The sequence below is a fragment of the Oncorhynchus mykiss genome, chromosome 18 (assembly GCF_057628025.1).
Source record: "Oncorhynchus mykiss isolate SJ-2025 chromosome 18, ASM5762802v1, whole genome shotgun sequence".
Taxonomy (NCBI): domain Eukaryota; kingdom Metazoa; phylum Chordata; class Actinopteri; order Salmoniformes; family Salmonidae; genus Oncorhynchus; species Oncorhynchus mykiss.
This window is the reverse complement of record NC_143039.1, coordinates 16,099,755-16,117,916: the sequence shown is the minus strand read 5'-3', so window position 1 is coordinate 16,117,916 and position 18,162 is coordinate 16,099,755. Positions and strand designations below refer to the sequence as shown.

The 18,162-nt window shown below is 42.0% G+C and overlaps 2 protein-coding genes across 50 annotated transcripts in view; one reads left to right on the top strand and one right to left on the bottom strand.

The window, feature by feature from the left end:
- LOC110495394 (R3H domain-containing protein 1) overlaps positions 1-9,072 on the bottom strand; it is a 50,966-nt gene extending 41,894 nt beyond the window's left edge. For 22 of the 49 annotated variants that reach the window (XM_090207334.1, XM_090207336.1, XM_090207332.1 and 19 more), the window contains exon 1: positions 2,302-2,989. The gene's annotated coding sequence lies outside the window, so the exon portion shown is untranslated. Of the gene's footprint in view, positions 1-2,301; positions 2,990-8,904 lie in introns of those variants that run through there. The other 27 variants (XM_090207343.1, XM_090207356.1, XM_090207370.1 and 24 more) reach the window with 4 other exon arrangements.
- The window catches only part of LOC149975407 (DNA annealing helicase and endonuclease ZRANB3-like), a 108,722-nt gene continuing 99,619 nt past the window's right edge, over positions 9,060-18,162 (top strand). The window contains exons 1-3 of the mRNA XM_090207324.1: positions 9,060-9,368; positions 9,632-9,738; positions 10,743-10,920. Coding sequence (XP_090063450.1) covers positions 10,766-10,920 — 155 coding nt within the window. The 5' untranslated portion in view covers positions 9,060-9,368; positions 9,632-9,738; positions 10,743-10,765. The remainder of the gene's footprint in view (positions 9,369-9,631; positions 9,739-10,742; positions 10,921-18,162) is intronic.

Genomic DNA, 18,162 nt, shown 5'->3' with positions numbered 1-18,162 from the left:
GTGTAGACTAAAAGGTATTCATTTCGTCACTCAGCCTCAATTACAGGTAAATGTGCTTAACAAGTCACATAAGTTGCATGGACTCACTGTGAGTGAAATAAGTGTTTAACGTGATTTGTTGAATGACCGTCTCATTTCTGTACCCCACACATACCAATAATTGTAAGGTGCCTCAGGTCGAACAGTGAATTTCAAACACAGATTCAACCACAAAAACCAAGGAGATTTTCCAATGCCTCTCAAACCAGGGCAAATAAAAGCAGACATTGCATATCCCTTTGAGCACGTTGAAGTTATTAATTACACTTTGGATGATGTATCAACACACCCCGTCTCGACAAAGACACAGGCGTCCTTCCTAAGCCAATTGCCGGAGAGGAAGGACACCGCTCTGGGTTTTCACCATGAGGACAATGGCTACTTTAAAACAGCTACAGAGTTTAATGGCTGTGACCGGAGAAAACTGAGGATGGATCAACAACATTATAGTTACTCTACAATACTAACCTAAATGACAGAGTGAAAAAAAAAATCATGCAAAATCTTATTTAAAAAAAAAACAAATACTAAACATGCATCCTATTTGCAACAACGCACTAAAATAGTACTGCAAAAAAATAGACAAAGCAATTAACTGTTTGTCCTGAATACAAAGTGTTATGTTTAGGACAAATAGTGGTGGCTGCATCATGTCATGGGTATGCTTGTAATCGTTAAGGACTGGGGAGTTATTTAGGAAAAATCCTAGAGGAAAACCTGGTTTAGTCTGGTTTCTCTCAGTGGAGATGAATTCCCCTTTCAGCAGGACAATAACCTAAAACAAGTTGACTCAACTCTATGGCAAGACCTGAAAATGGTTGTCTAGCAATGACGAACAACTAATTTGACAGAGCTTGAAGAATTATGAAAATATATCTATTTATATAAATGGGCAAATGTTGCACAATCCAGGTGTGGAAAGCTCTTGGAGACTTACCCAGAAAGAGAGACAGCCGTAATCGCTACCAAAGGTACTTCTACAAAGTAATGACTCTGGGTGTGTGAACACTTACATATTTCAGTATTTTATTTACAATAAATGAACTAACATTCCTAAAAACATATTTTCATTGTCATTATGGGGGTATAGTGTAGATGGGTGAGATAAATTATATTTGATCCATTTTGAATTCCGTCTGGAACAAAATGTGGAATAAGTCAAGGGGTATGAATACTTTCTGAAGGCTCCGTACATCACACTAGTGGAGCCAGTCATTAAAAACCCATTTGTAATAACAGAAACACCTGCAGAAACAATATACTGAGGAGCAGAAATGCAAGCTGTGCAGAGACAACGCAACACAAGCCTCTTAATGGCTTATCTATGGTCATTAGTGCGCTGATGAAAGAAAGCCAAGACAACGGTAATCAGAACACAGCCCCTGTTCACCAACACATTGCAGTGTTTCCCCTAGGATTTGTTTCAGCAGCGGTGGCAGAGTGTGAAGACATTTTGGGAATTTTAGATTCTCCCTGATTGTTAGTTCTCCAAGATGATCTTATTGATACATTTATTGCTCCATTATATTTTCTACATACTTTATATCTGGTTTGAGTTGTTTAGGTTTAAACGGAAAACGTTTTCCTATCCCGAAAAAAGTATATATAAAAAAAAAGTATATATATATATATTTTTTTTTATATATATATTTTTTTTATTTGTAGTGAAGGCCGATTTAGCAGTGTAGGTGCGTTGCTGCTAAATTCATATTGGGGATTCACTGAACACAGTCTACAGATCCCCTGTTCCCCAACACACTGAACACAGTCAACACAGTCTACAGATCCCCAACACACTGAACACAGTCTACAGATCCCCAACACACTGAACACAGTCTACAGATCCCCTGTTCACTGAATGCAGCCTTGCTGTGCATCCTTTGGAAACCAAGCCCTTATCGTCACCAGATAAACCCTGTGGCTTAAATGGTCAAAGAAATTCACAACTGTAGCTTAGATCACATTGTAGAAGACTGATGTGATGTTTAACTGCGTCTCAAAAGGATCATATTGAAAACATAGCCACCAAAACTGAACCTCAACAATAAATCACGGCTTTCAAAAATGAAGCTCAAGGTCTTAGATAGTGACAGACAGATGATTGCGAACCCAGCACAATGTCTGAATGATTCAAGTCTGAAAAGTCTACCAAAAGCCTTAGTAGCTATTATCTGGCACTTAAACCATTACTCCTGATTTTCCAATGTGCGCCTTCCTTCACAAAATACAAAATCTTTGGTAAGGACAGAAACCAAGACCTACCTGCCACATAGTAGCCCTCCTTATGTTCATTGCAAGCTGTTGGAGGAGTCCGTAGTACCCAAGGCAGCATTGGTTGAGGAGGACGTAGCTGCTCGGAGCGACTCGCTCCCTGCAGCAGTCTCACACAGCCTCCTATCGTCGTGGGTTCGTGTGTGTGTGTGTGTCTACCTGCCAGAGCCCCTCAGTAGGCGCCTGACAGAGTCAGTGACTCGCCCCAGCCTCAGAGACAGCACCAAATCAACAGCTGGCCCCTGTGATGTCAGCTCTAGCTCAGCCACTCACAGCATCCCGCCTCGCTGCACCCAGGCAGAGAGGCAGGCAGGAAGCACATCTCAGAGGAGCGCGCGGCTGAGGAGGCTAAATTGGGCACTTTCTTCATTACCGATTCTGCTGCCCTGCCATGCGCTTACACCAGAGGAGGGAGGCGAGGGACAAAGGAAAACAGGAGCTCCCTCCTCAGAGGGGAGGAGAGGGACAGAGGAAAGAGAGAGACAGAGACGAAAGAGCGCGAGAGAGAGAGAGAGAGAGAGAGAGAGAGTAGGGAGTAGGGGGACAGAGAGGAGAGAGTGGGGGGACAGAGAGGAGAGAGAGAGAGGAGAGAGAGAGAGAGTAGGGGGACAGAGAGGAGAGAGACAGACAAGAGAGACAGGATGGGCATCTGTCTCCCCATATACAGCAATGAGAGAACAGAACAAACCACGCTCCATGGGATGGATGGCCAATGAGAGAACAGGACACACCATGGGAGGGGATGGATGTCCAATGAGAGGACACGCTGTTCGAAGTGTACCTTGCTCATTACAGTTGGGTATATTTCAACCAGACGGAGACAAAGCACAAGACTGCTCCAACCAACTAGCGCCGGGCAATATGGCCCAAATATCATATTACTGCATAAAACAAAAAATTTGCCACTATTTTAGGTTTTTGAATAATAAAAGAAAAGTCATATATGTTCTTTATGAGTAGTGAGTGATCCTAGGGTGGCAACACATTGATACTATGTGATTTCAAAATGGGTCTTTCTCCATTCTCATTGTTCAAATTCAAACAAAAATCATTTTCAGCATTTTCATAAGTTCCTGCACTCATTTGAGATCATTTCCACACTGCCACACATGGCTGCATGATGTGGACAAACAATACAGGCCTTATTTTTGAACCAAACGCAATTGGAATTTGACTTGACTTTGACTTTAGAGTAAAACACTTGTGACCTGTTGGAATCATGAAAATAGAGTGATTATTCTAATTCTATAGTTAGAATATAATAGTGGGCACTTTGAATACAGTGTTGGTTGACATGGCAACGAGTGATAATGCCAGGGAGGAGTTATTGTGACAAGGTAGGAACCAAAAGTGTTAAGTGTTTCCTAGGGGACTCTATAACCTTTGGCTACATTGAATGTTCTCTTAGCTACTTCCTGTAGCGAACATATTCATGCTTTGCGTATTCCCCTTTGATTTAGAAGACACTGTTGCACAAACATGCTGATTTAGGTCTAGAGGTTGACCGATTAAATCGGAATGGCCGATTAATTAGGGACGATTTCAAGTTTTCATAGCAATCGGAAATCAGTATTTTTGGGCGCCGATTTTTTTTATATATATATTTTTTTACACCTTTATTTAATATTTATTTAACTAGGCAAGTCAGTTAAGAACATTCTTATTTTCAATGACGGCCTAGGAACGAGGCAGAATGACAGATTTTTACCTTGTCAGCTCGGGGATCCAATCTTGCAACATTACAGTTAACTGGTCCAACGCTCTAACCACCTGCCTCACAAGGAGTCTGCCTGTTACGCGAATGCAGTAAGCAAAGGTAAGTTGCTAGCTAGCATTAAACCTATTTAATAAAAATCAATCAATCAACGACTGTCGTTGCTCCAATGTGTACTTAACCATAAACATCAATGCCTTTCTTAAAATCAATACACAAGTATATATTTTTAAACCTGAATATTTAGCTAAAAGAAATCCAGGTTAGCAGGCAATATTAACCAGGTGAAATTGGGTCACTTCTCTTGCGTTCATTGCACACAGAGTCAGGGTATATGCAACAGTTTGGGCCGCCTGGCTCGTTGCAAACTAATTTGCGAGAATTTTATGTAATTATGACATAACATTGAAGGTTGTACAATGTAACAGGAATATTTAGACTCATGGATGCCACCAGTTAGATAAAACGGAACGGTTCTGTATTTCACTGAAAGAATAAACGTTTTGTTTTCGAAATTATAGTTTCCGGATTTGACCATATTAACGACCTGAGGCTCGTTTTTCTGTGTGTTATATTATAATTAAGTCTATGATTTGATAGAGCAGTCTGAGCGGTGGTAGGCAGCAGCAGGAACGTAAGCAATCATTCAAACAGCACTTTCGTGCATTTGCCAGCAGCTCTTCGCTTTGCTTCAAGCATTGAGCTGTTTATGACTTCAAGCCTTTCAACTCCCGAGATTAGACTGGCATTACTAAAGTACCCATTAGAACATCCAATAGTCAAAGGTATATGAAATACAAATGGTATAGAGAGAAATAGTCCTATAATAACCACAACCTAAAACTTCTTACCTGGGAATATTGAAGTCTCATGTTAAAAGGAACCACCAGCTTTCATATGTTCTCATGTTCTGAGCAAGGAACTTAAACGTTAGCTTTCTCACATGGCACATATTGCACTTTTACTTTCTTCAACACTTTGTTTTTGCATTATTTAAACCAAATTGAACATGTTTCATTATTTATTTGAGAATAAATTGATTTTATTGACGTATTAAGTTAAAATAAGTGTTCATTCAGTATTGTTGTAATTGTCATTATTAAATATATATAAAACATTTTCTAAAGAAAATCGGTCGATTAAATCGGTATCTGCTTTTCTTTGGGTCCTCCAATAATCGGTATTGAAAAATCATAATCGGTCGACTACTATATACGGACTCAAATCATTGGCCACTTTAATAAATGGATCACAAGTCACTTTAAATAATGTTTACATATCTTACATTACTCATCTCATATGTATGTATTTTATACCACCTATTGCATCTCGCCTATACCATCAATCATCCATATATTTATATGGACATATTTTTATTCCATCCCTTCACATTTGTATGTATAAGGTAGTTGTGGAATTGTTAGATTACTTGTTAGATATTACTGCACTGTCGGAACTAGAAGCACAAGCATTTCGCTACACTCACATTAACATCCTCTAACCATGTGTATGTGACCATTAACATCCTCTAACCATGTGTATGTGACCATTAACATCCTCTAACCATGTGTATGTGACCATTAACATCCTCTAACCATGTGTATGTGACCATTAACATCCTCTAACCATGTGTATGTGACCATTAACATCCTCTAACCATGTGTATGTGACCATTAACATCCTCTAACCATGTGTATGTGACCATTAACATCCGCTAACCATGTGTATGTGACCATTAACATCCGCTAACCATGTGTATGTGACCATTAACATCCGCTAACCATGTGTATGTGACCAAATACACTGATTTGGATTTGAACTAGTTAGCTAGCTAGCCAGCTAACTAGCGATGAGCGGCAAACAAGATTTAGGCCAAACTTGCCAAGACAAACTAGCGGTTGGCAGATGTAAGAAACACAAGCTAATAGTATAATTATAGAACGCTAGGGGATTTACATTAAGAAGCTAAATGAAAACAGCATCGTTGTCATTAACATTTTTGCATGTGCTACATTGACCATGCAAACTGAACGCAAGTGTCTCGTGGTCAAACAACAACAAATGGGGCTAGATGGGGCTAGGTCTGTGTGGAAAGCAGAATGGATAGTTGGAGAGCAGAGAGAGACGACTATACACACGGTGTATCACATTTAACAAACCAAACATTTTAAATACCGTTAAAGAAGGTAAAGTAAAAACCCAAACCGGTCCATGCATCAATACCAGTATATCGTAAAATACGGTGTACCGCCCAGCTCTACAACTAACCACAGAAAACATGCTCAAGTCAATTGTAGTATGTTACAGTGCTACTAATTAATGGAGACGTTCAGAGTGATCATAAAACGTAGTTATAGGGGAAATCAGGTGTCATTTGTTCCAATCCCTTAAAAACTGAAGTAAATAATAGATGCTGTCAGGGTAGGAGGAAAGCTCTCCCAGTCCCTTAGCAACAGACGCTGGTGACAACTGATCTGATCACATTTTTCACTACAGTTACAAGTCCACCAACTGAAGTAGCTACGTCACCAACCCGGTCACTGAATCTCAAACCCAACAGCCTCGCAAACTGCCAGTAGTCTCCTTTGATGCACACAATCGATAAACAAAGAGGAATCAATCACGTTGCAATGTTCACTGTGTCAAGCTGTGAAACCGGATGGGCCTACCTACGTTACTGACGTCTGTCTGACAATATCACGAGGAGGAAGTTGGATAAGAACATTAAGCATTTAGCGTACAAATTCATCAAACTCCCCCCACCACACACATATATGCACAGACACACGCTTGCGCGTGAGCACACACACCTGAGTAATTAAAGAAGAAATGACACAGCATCAGACTATTCAATATTCTCAATTTTACACCCCTAATTTGGACATAAATCAAGAGTTGTGTCACTGCACTCCTAACGGTAGAGCCTCCAGCAATGAAAGCCAAATCGGTGAGCCTCATCTCAGAATTATTAATGGCAGCACTAGACAACCAGGATAGTTCATAACTCAGGCAGGAAGTGTGCCTCCTTGACTTTATAACTAGACATTAAAATACAATATGGCAGTGACATGTATAAAACTGTAGCCTAGCATAAGTCACTCTCAAACCCAGCTATAGTCCTGTTTACAAAACAATAGAACTACTCATCAAACAAGCCCACAGTGGGGTTCTGCATCTAGCTATCAGCTAACTGGAGCCTTCCCTCTTTGATTAACCAACTCCAAAGCCAGACAAAAAAGGGACCACTATTTCAACAAAACTGCGGTGTCTCGGCAACGCTTCATACATTAGCCTATTAGGCGTTGCGTTTTAATTTGCTGTGAGAAGTGACGGATGTGCTTAGTTAGGCTATATTTCCCCACCGAGTTCTCCATTTATGGCAATAGCATAATACTATCCTAATGAGCCTCCCTTGGGTTGAACAGACAGCAGGGAAACACTCCTGTAGTAGACTCTGCATCCTCATTATAGAAGCGATAGGAAGGACACTGAGCTGACATGTCACCCATTTACTTTAGTATAATAAAACATCACACCAGCCAAGCCAATGGTAGGCACCATAATTACTGTAAGTACGTCTATGTTTTTACCTCTATTTAGCTAGGAAAGTCAGTTAAGAACAAATTATTTTTAATGATGGCCTACACTGGCCGCCCTATGGGACTCCAGCCGGTTGTGATACAGCCTGGATTCGACCCAGGGTGTCTGTAGTGACGCCTCAAGCACTGAGATGCAGTGCCTTAGACTGCTGCACCACTCGGGAGCCCAGGTATGCCTGCATAGAGAGATCCCAGCAAATTGGCAATCAAATTACACATTATTGGTGGCATGATAGTGATTGAACATTAATACATTCCCTACTTTAGAATGAAAGTCTGAAGACAAGCCCTGTCAGTGACCGTTCTTTCAGCACTCCATCCCTCTGACAAGAGGAATAGCAAGCGATATGAGGACAGCTGAACATGATACATGAAGAGAAGTGTCATGCAGAATATGTCAAACACAATTAGCCCAACTAGTTAGTGAGGCTTTAGCGTCATGGTCATGACATGCCTTGAAATAAGATGTTGTCCACGCTCCAATTATGAACTGCACCAGAGCTCGAGGACTATGTGAAGGAGTGTTTTGTTTGTGTATTGTGAACGGACACCTCTTGTGGATTTTCTCAACAGGTACCTCGGACTGGGGAGCAACGTTGTTCTCTCCACCATTTTAGCATGTTATTTATTCTTACACTGACATATACAGGCTGGTGAACGTGAACCATTGCCATTAGCGGACAGTTAACGCGAAAACAAAGTTACTTTCAAAGGCACGAACTGCAGGGTATAACGTTAGTGTTCCTTAGTTCTACCAACTAGAGCTAACTAGAACAGTGTTATTTCAAACATGTATATTTAGTTTGTACAGAGGTATCATTCCTGCATGTCTAAAATGCATAACTTAGTTACTATTGTTACTATTGTTAACTAGCCAACAGCGAGTTTGCAAAGCTAGCTAGTTGTTGAGGCAAAAGAGCAGGCCTTGCTTGCGGCGCTTCGGGGGAAGCTAGGTACGTTAGCCAACCACGATAAATGATACCTATTCTAGCTAACTAGCTCGTTACCAATGACTTGTTTGTATTAAAATCAAGCCATCTAAACGCAACTCTTACCTGTGCCAAGTTGATCTTTGAATTCGTTTGAGTTTAGCTAGCTAGCCAACAAGCTAGTTAGCTAACGTAGCCCTTCAACTCGACAAATTATTCCGACCGTAGCTAGTTAGCTAACTAAGCTAGCTAAATTTGCCACTAAAATGGTCATTTGATAACCTAACTACACAAATTCACCGTTAATCCCCACAAAGAACGTGTGTGAAGAAACAAACACATGTTGTCTTACCAGAAACGTTGACAAAAACAGAATGATTTATAAAAACAGCTGCGTGTGGCCAGGGAAAGATCAGTGTGTAGCCGCAACAGACCGAGGCTAACATTCAGCACAAGACGAAACGGGAAATTGGAGAGTACAGCAGGAAGCACCGGGACTGACAGTCTGCCCAGCAAATCCGAATGAGCGTCCAGTGATCGTTCTACTGTAGGGGTCATGTACTACTAAAATTAGATGTATTGAGCATGCTTTTGAGTCTGGTAGAAAAGTTTATATGAATTTGAAATCACTTAGAAAAGTATCGTTGGAATTATATATATTTTTTAAACAGCTTTTTAGTCAAGATTCTAGAAAGTTGCAGGCTTCTTGAACGCAACTCCTATGGAATCCGCTACGCAAACTACGTAGTTGCTGTCAAAGTTTCCCGCGAAACTACTGCACATGCAAATCTATATCAAAACATTTCTGCACTGGTGGTCTGTATCCTCTTACTAATGTATTTTTTTTCAAACTAACAAGTGCAAAGTCTTAGCATGTATAATCTCTTGTACATTTGAAGTGGGTTGAGCTGTAGCTAAAAACGTGGATGGTAATTTGCTGTGCATAGTTAGCTAGTTAGCTAACGTTACCGTGGAAGTTAATGTAACCGTATTTGTCAGAGTACCTTTGTAACCATCCTCCTGTATCCCTATTCTTCCTAGCACCAATAGTCTTCTCGTTATTTGTCTTACCTTAACAGATATCCTTCAACTGGGTAACCCAGCAGTCTCTTAGCACCTTACCAATAAGAGCAGAGGAGCAGTCATCTCGTGGCAGTTCAGCAGCCTGTTCCTGATATTGTCGCAGGTAAATCCATGCCTTGAGATGACAGTTGAGCTGAGACATGGTGCATCACCAAGCTGTAAAACAGCACTGAAGGCATTTTAGTCATTTAGCAGACGCTCTTATCCATAGCATCTTACATTAGTTGGTGCATACATTTTCATACTGGCTCCCGTGGGAATCGAACCCACAATTTGAGTAGTGCCTAAATTTTTTGCAAAATGCCAAAGCCAGTCTGGATGATTAATTGTCAGTCTGGATGATTAATTGTCAGTCTGGATGATTAATTGTCAGTCTGGATGATTCATTGTCAGTCCGGATGATTCATTGTCAGTCCGGATGATTCATTGTCAGTCCGGATGATTCATTGTCAGTCCGGATGATTCATTGTCAGTCTGGATGATTCATTGTCAGTCTGGATGATTCATTGTTAGTCCGGATGATTCATTGTCAGTCCGGATGATTCATTGTCAGTCTGGATGATTAATTGTCAGTCTGGATGATTAATTGCCAGTCTGGATGATTCATTGTCAGTCCGGATGATTCATTGTCAGTCCGGATGATTCACTGTCAGTCTGGATGATTCATTGTTAGTCCGGATGATTCATTGTCAGTCCGGATGATTAATTGTCAGTCTGGATGATTAATTGCCAGTCTGGATAATTAATTGCCAGTCTGGATGATTAATTGTCAGTCTGGATGATTAATTGCCAGTCTGGATGATTAATTGCCAGTCTGGATGATTAATTGTCAGTCTGGATGATTAATTGTCAGTCTGGATGATTAATTGTCAGTCTGGATGATTAATTGCCAGTCTGGATGATTAATTGCCAGTCTGGATGATTAATTGCCAGTCTGGATGATTAATTGCCAGTCTGGATGATTAATTGTCAGTCTGGATGATTAATTGTCTGTCTGGATGATTAATTGCCAGTCTGGATGATTAATTGCCAGTCTGGATGATTAATTGTCAGCCAGGGTTGGTTTTTCTTCTTACTGTTGTTTTTCTCTCTTCATTCTTTGCAAAGGCATCTAAAAGTCAAGACGGGCCATGAGTGAGGTCCAGGATAGGGATTGTGATCCCCAGAACTCCCATGTTGACAGAAGATGGGACAGTCAGTTGTCAGTCCTCCCAGACAAGCTACAACAGAGACTGATGCCATTCCAAAAGGAGGGGGTCAAATTCGCCCTATCAAAGAATGGAAGGTAGGTGGTTGTTAGTGAATCAAGCCCTTTTTACATCAACAGCTTTGTCACAAAGTACTGTACAGTAACCTGGCCAAGGCCCCAAATAGTAAGCAGAAGCACAGTTTGTGCTCACTTTATTCACCAAGTCATTGTTACTTTAAAAGCAAAAATAATTAGTTAAAATGTGTATTAAGCCTGTAGCCTGAATCACCTCAGCCTCACACAATGTGAGCAGCAGAAGAAAAAGCCAGCCAGAGACAGACTACTCGTCCGTCCGTCCCAGCCAGCCAGTCAGTCAGTCAGTCGATCAGTGGATGTAAGAATCCCAGGGGACAGGCAGTCAGGGACAGTCAGGTCAGAGTAGTCAGCCTGAGCAGTAGATCAATACAGGGACAGTAGAAGTGATGTACTGTGAGGATGAGTCATCCAGTCAATATGTTGGAGACATCAATGTGACCGTAAACACTATCTGGGCTTTGTAGGGTTCTGTGTACGGTTTCTCCATGGAGACGAGTGATGCAAGCTGTTAGCGATCAGGAGAGCCAGGTGCTGTGTTGGAGTTGTTGTAGTGGGACCAGAGGCTGAGGCGGATCAGAGCAACACACACATTGACTGCCAAGTTTGGTTAATCTTTTAGGACACCCTCCGTGGACAGAGGTTGACATGTTTGTATTGAAGAACTCTAGCTAATAGTTATATATTATACAGACTCTGCTAATAGAGAATCAGGTTGTTTGATTGCCCACCTCGCATCAATATGTAGCCTGGTTTGGAATTAAGTTGATGCCAATTTATTTGATTTATTATTTGTATTTATTTATTTTATTATTTGAAATGCAATTTAGAAGGACTGAGAGCCTGATATTATCTGGGAGCCTGACACTAATCTTCTTATGATAATGTAGTGTCAGTTCCATTGCATTCCACTTGGGCATAATGTCAGTTACATTGCATTCCACATGGGCATAATGTCAGTTCCATTGCATTTCACTTGGGCACAATGTCAGTTACATTGCATTCCACTTGGACATAATGTCAGTTACATTGCATTTCACTTGGGCGTAATGTCAGTTACATTGCATTCCACTTGGGCATAATGTCAGTTCCATTGCATTCCACTTGGGCATAATGTCAGTTACATTGCATTCCACTTGGGCATAATGTCAGTTCCATTGCATTCCACTTGGGCATAATGTCAGTTACATTGCATTCCACTTGGGCGTAATGTCAGTTACATTGCATTCCACTTCGGCATAATGTCAGTTACATTGCATTCCACTTGGGCATAATGTCAGTTACATTGCATTCCACTTGGGCATAATGTCAGTTACATTGCATTCCACTTCGGCATAATGTCAGTTACATTGCATTCCACTTGGGCATAATGTCAGTTACATTGCATTCCACTTGGGCATAATGTCAGTTGGCTTAAACATTCTATTTGAATGAGGTTGTGCGAAGTACATCACATGCCATCTAACTAAAGCGTTATTGTAAGTGTCTGCCGGGGCCACTTGTAAGGGTTGCCACGCCGACACTGGTGTTACAACAGATCAATAGACAGATAGACTGTGTTGTTGCTTCTCTTGCCTGAGCTTCAAAATCACTGTGAAATTCAATACCACGGCTGACGTTGATGTGCGCATCAAATCCCCGGACCCCAACACAGACCCCCAACACACAACTGGTCCCCGATGATATTCTCAGTTTGGATGTCATGTGTGATTTGTCACCTCCTTAGCCAATAGATTTAAAGATAAGACTTTAAAATAAGTTTAAACTACCCCCCTCCTTATTGTATGATATAAACAGTGTTTCATTTGAGATGGGGGGGTGTAATTGTCAGCCAGGCGTTTGCTTTGCTGAGCCAGACTAAGCAGAAACAGCTCTACATCAATTATAAAGGCTTATTATTGAATGAATTACAAAATGCTGATTCATCACGATGCAGTGACGAGGAAAATGTGACAAGTATGTAAAATAGCTTTATTTTCATGCTGACATGGGCCTAGTGAATGACTTCGCTTAATGATCCTAGAGCTTGTAGATCTGATAGGATTAGTGAGGTGTGTTCCCATTTTAAAAACGTTTCAGTTTTATTGTTTTCACATGCACAAGTACAGTGAAATGCATTTTTTTGCTAACTCTAAACCCAACAATACAGTAATCAATAACGGTGTAATATTAAGGTTGTTGATATTAAAAGATAGGTACAGGTCCCAGAAGAAATAATCCCCCTACTTAAATAGCCTACCTGCCCGTTGATAAGAAAGCATGAATAATATGAATGTATGGTAATGTATGAGCCTCAGTGTAAGTAGTCTAGTCTATGCTCCATTCATTGAAGACAAGACAAAAGACTTAAATGATTGTGTGGAAGGTCAAAGACCCCGCCTCCATCCCGGGAGGAGGAGCTACGTTTACAGACATCTTGGTGCTGGTGGGTTTCACAGATAACATTAAAAAAGTTGTTCAACGTGCTGTTGTCAAGCAACCGTGGCAGTCAGAGCATCCTCCATGAAACCAGCTGTCTGGCTGAACGGGCCTCCTATTCCCTGTATAGTGCATTACTTTTGACAACAGCCTGGGCTAAAAAGGAGTGCACTACATAGGGAACAGGGTGCCTTTTGGGATACACCCAGGTTATTGAAAGAAGAATGATTAATGCGTGGAGAAATGGAAAGCACCTGGCTGAAAGGAGCCTCTCTCGCTGTCTATCTCCCTCTGTTTTCTCTCTCTCTATCTCTCTCTCGATCTCTCCCTCCCTCTCTCCATCTCTCTACTCCCATTGTGTGTGTATGCATTATGCTGGTTGAGCAGAGTGGGCTGGCAATTAGAAGAAACACCAGTGGAAGGTGCTCATTAATCATGCTGTTCAACTGAAGGGGAGGGAGGGGGATCACAACTGCTTTTCTCATGGGTAGACTAGCTCTACCTACCTGGGCTACATTTTGAATATCACATCATTGCAGACTGGTGTTGCCTACCTGGGTTACATTTTACATTCAAGTCATTTAACAGACGCTCTTATCCACAGAGACTTACAATCAGTCCATTCTACTAAAGAAGCCCAAACGACCACGAACAGCCATGATAATCAGAATCAGGAGAAGCCTAAATCCTATTTCAATATACAGTGCATTCTGAAAGTATTCAGACCCCTCGACTTATTCTAAAATTGATTACATCAATCTACCCACAATACCCCATAATGACAAAGCAAAAACAGATTTTTAGAAATGTTTGCAAATGTATTAAAAAAAAAAAAAAAACGTAAATATCAAATGTACATAAGCATTCAGTACTCAGTACTTTGTTGAAGCACCTTTGGCAGTGATTACCCAAGTCTTCTTGGATATGACGCTACAAGCTTGGCATACCTGTATTCGGGGAGTTTCTCTCATTGTTCTATGCAGATCCTCTCAAGCTCTGTCAGATTGGATGGGGAGCGTCGCTGCACAGCTATTTTTAAGTCTCCCCAGAGATGTTTGATCGGGTTCAAGTCCGGGCTCTGGCTGGGCCACTTGAGCATTCAGAGACTTGTCCCGAAGCCACTCCTGCGTTGTCTTGGCTGTGTGCTTAGGGTCGTTGTCCTGTTGAAAGTTGAACCTTCACTCTGGAGCAGGTTTTCATCATGGATCTCTCTGTACTTTGCTCTGTTCATCTTTCCCTCGACCCTGACTAGTCTCCCAGTCCCTGCCACAGAAAAACCTCCCCGCAGCATGATGCTGCCACCACCATGCTTCACCGTAGGGATGGTGCCAGGTTTCCTCCAGACATGACACTTGGCATTCAGGCCAAAGAGTTTTATCAGATCAGACCAGAGAATCTTGTTTCTCATGGTCTGAGAGTCCTTTAGGTGCCTTTTGGCAAATTCCAAGCAGGCAGTCATGTGCCTTTTACTGAGGAGTGGCTTCCATCTGGCCACTCTACCATAAAGTCCTGATTGGTGGAGTGCTGCAGAGATGGTTGTCCTTCTGGAAGGTTCTCCCATCTCCATACAATAACTCTGGAGCTCTGTCAGAGTGACCATTGGGTTCTTGGTCACCTCCCTGACCAAAGCGCTTCTCCCCCGAGTGCTCAATTTGGCTGGCCGGCCAGCTCTAGGAAGAGTCTTGTTGGTTCCAAACTTCTTCCATTTAAGAATGATGGAGGCCACTGTGTTCTTGGGGACCTTCAATGCTGCAGAAATGTTTTGGTTTTCTCTCTCCAGGGAAGGGGTCTGAATACTTTCTGAATGCACTGTAGCTACTATCTGAAAAATAAATGCTAGAAAGAGTGTTGGTGGAATCCGTCATGAACAGGGAGGTGTGGATAAAAGCCTGTTTTGTAAAGGCTGGTGTAGGGAACATGCTAACAGTGTATAACCTTGTGAGCAGGGTAATAAAAATGTCATCATTGATCTGTGGAGCTACTACACTTAGAATTGCAAAGGGAGGAAGCTGTGGTGTGATTATGTTCTGAGTGGCAGTGGCTTTGTCGTATCCAACTGATGGACAGACCTGAATGGAAATCATACCTCTTATTTGTGCTGATATTGATTATGTCATAATACATTTAGCAATATCAACTTGATTCTCAGTTTGAAATGGGGACCATAGTCTAGGCTATATTGTTACTGCACACTCACTAGACTAATATATATACATACACACACACACACACACACACTACAGGGTCTTCAGAAAGTATTCATACCCCTTGACTCATTCATTTTGTTGTTACGTTCCCCAGCAAGAATGTCACTCAAACAGAAAGGGGAACTAACAGAGTCACTGACAACAGCCTAAACAGGTGAGGTTCAGGAGGGCTTCTGAAAGACACTCATGGGGGTGTCCGCTGAAAGTTGACTAGCAACAACGGGGACCTAAAAGACACCCAACATGAACGCCCACTAAATTTGCCCAAGAAGAGGCAAACAAAAGGACAATCCCACACAACTTAAAGACAGGGAACAAACTAAACATCAGATGAAGGAATGTTTGTGTAAAAATCACAATAGGGAGCGCCAACTGAAGGTGTTTTGGTGATGGTGTTTTTGGAGATAGTTTGTTGGTGATGTGGACACCAGGGAACTTAACTCTCGACCTGCTCCACTGCAGCCCAGTCGATGTTAACGGGGACCTGTTCGGCCCTCCTTTTCCTGTAGTCCACAATCAGCTCCTTTGTTTTGCTCACATTGAGGGAGAGAGTGTGGTGCCAGGACAACAACGTTAGGTCTCTGACCTCCTCCCTATAGACTGTCTCATCGTGGTTGATCAGGCTGTTGTGTCGTCAGCAAACTTAATGATGGTGTTGGAGTCATGCTTGCCACGCAGTCGTGGGTGAACAGGGAGTACATGAGGGGACTAAGCACACACCCCTGCATGCCACAGAACATGATGCTGCCACCACCATGCTTCACGGCAGGGACGGTGTTAGACGGGTGATGCGCGGTTCCTGGTTTTCTCCAGACATAGCGCTTTGCATTCAGGCCGAAGAGTTCAATTTCAGTCTCATCAGACCACAGAATCTTTTGCCTTATGTTCTGAGTCTCAGGTGCCTTTTTGGAAACTCCAGTCGTGCTGTCAAGTGCCTTTTTTTCAGGACTGGCTTCCGTCTGGCAACTCTCCTATAAAGCCCAGATTGGTGAAGTGCTGTAGATACACAGTTGTTCTTCTGGCATGTTCTCCCATCTCAGTCAAGGAACTCTGTACTTTTGTCAGTGGTCATTGAGTTTTTGGTCACCTCTCTGACCAAGGTCCTTCTTGACCAGTTGTTCAGCTTGGTCAGAGGGGCAGCTGTAGACAGAGTCTGGGTAGTTCCAAGGTCCTTCTTGTCCAGTTGTTCAGCTTGGTCAGAGGGGCAGCTGTAGACAGAGTCTGGGTAGTTCCATAATTCTCTCAATGATGGAGACCACTATGCTCTTGGAATCAATTGTTTTATACCCTCCCCCAGATATATGCCTCATGACAATTATATCTTGGAGCTCTACGGACAGTTCCCTGGACTTCAGGGGATAGTTCCTGCTCTGACATGCACCGTCATCTGTGGGACCTTATAGAAAGAAACCCACCTGTCTATATGTCCAAACAATTGAATTGGCCAGCCAAGTTGTGGCCAGCCAAGTTGTGGCCAGCCAAGTTGTGGCCAGCCAAGTTGTGGCCAGCCAAGTTGTGGCCAGCCAAGTTGTGGCCAGCCAAGTTGTGGCCAGCCAAGTTGTGGCCAGCCAAGTTGTAGCCAGCCAAGTTGTGGTGACGTCTCATCATTGACCAAAGGAAAGTGGATGCACCTGAGCTCAGTTGGGAGGGTCGTAGCAAAGGGGTGTGAATACTTACAGTGTGTACATTTAGATTTTTCTGTATTTCATTTTCAGTAAATTAGCAACTTTCTAAAAACATGTTTTTACTTTTGTCATTATGGGTATTGTGTGTAGATGGGTGAGAGAAATTCAGGCTGTAACACAACAAAATGTGGAATAGGTCCAGGGGTCTGAATACTCCCTGAAGTCACTGTACATACATACTCACTCACTACCGGAAGGTTGCAAGTTCAAACCCCCGAGCTGACAAGGTACACATCTGTCGTTCTGCCCCTGAACAGGCAGTTAACCAACCCACTGTTCCTAGGCCGTCATTGAAATGAAGAATTTCTTCTTAACTGACTTGCCAGGTAAAATAAAAAAAAATACATTGACACTCCCACACAAAACCCCCACACATTCATATACACTACATATGCTAACACACACACACACATACCGACACAACACAAACACACATGCACACACACACACACTTTTACACTCATAATTTTTACTGCTACTCTGTTCTTTATTTTTCTCTTAATATTATCTATCCTGATGTCTAGTCACTTTACTCTGCCTTCATGTACATATCTACCTCAATTACCTTATTATTATCTATCCTGATGTCTAGTCACTTTACTCTGCCTTCATGTACATATCTACCTCAATTACCTCATACCTCTACACATTGATCTGGTTCTGGTACTTCCTGTATATAGCTGCACATTGATCTGGTACTTCCTGTATATAGCTGCACATTGATCTGGTACTTCCTGTATATAGCTGCACATTGATCTGGTACTTCCTGTATATAGCTGCACATTGATCTGGTACTTCCTGTATATAGCTGCACATTGATCTGGTACTTCCTGTATATAGCTGCACATTGATCTGGTTCTGGTACTTCCTGTATATAGCTGCACATTGATCTGGTACTTCCTGTATATAGCTGCACATTGATCTGGTACTTCCTG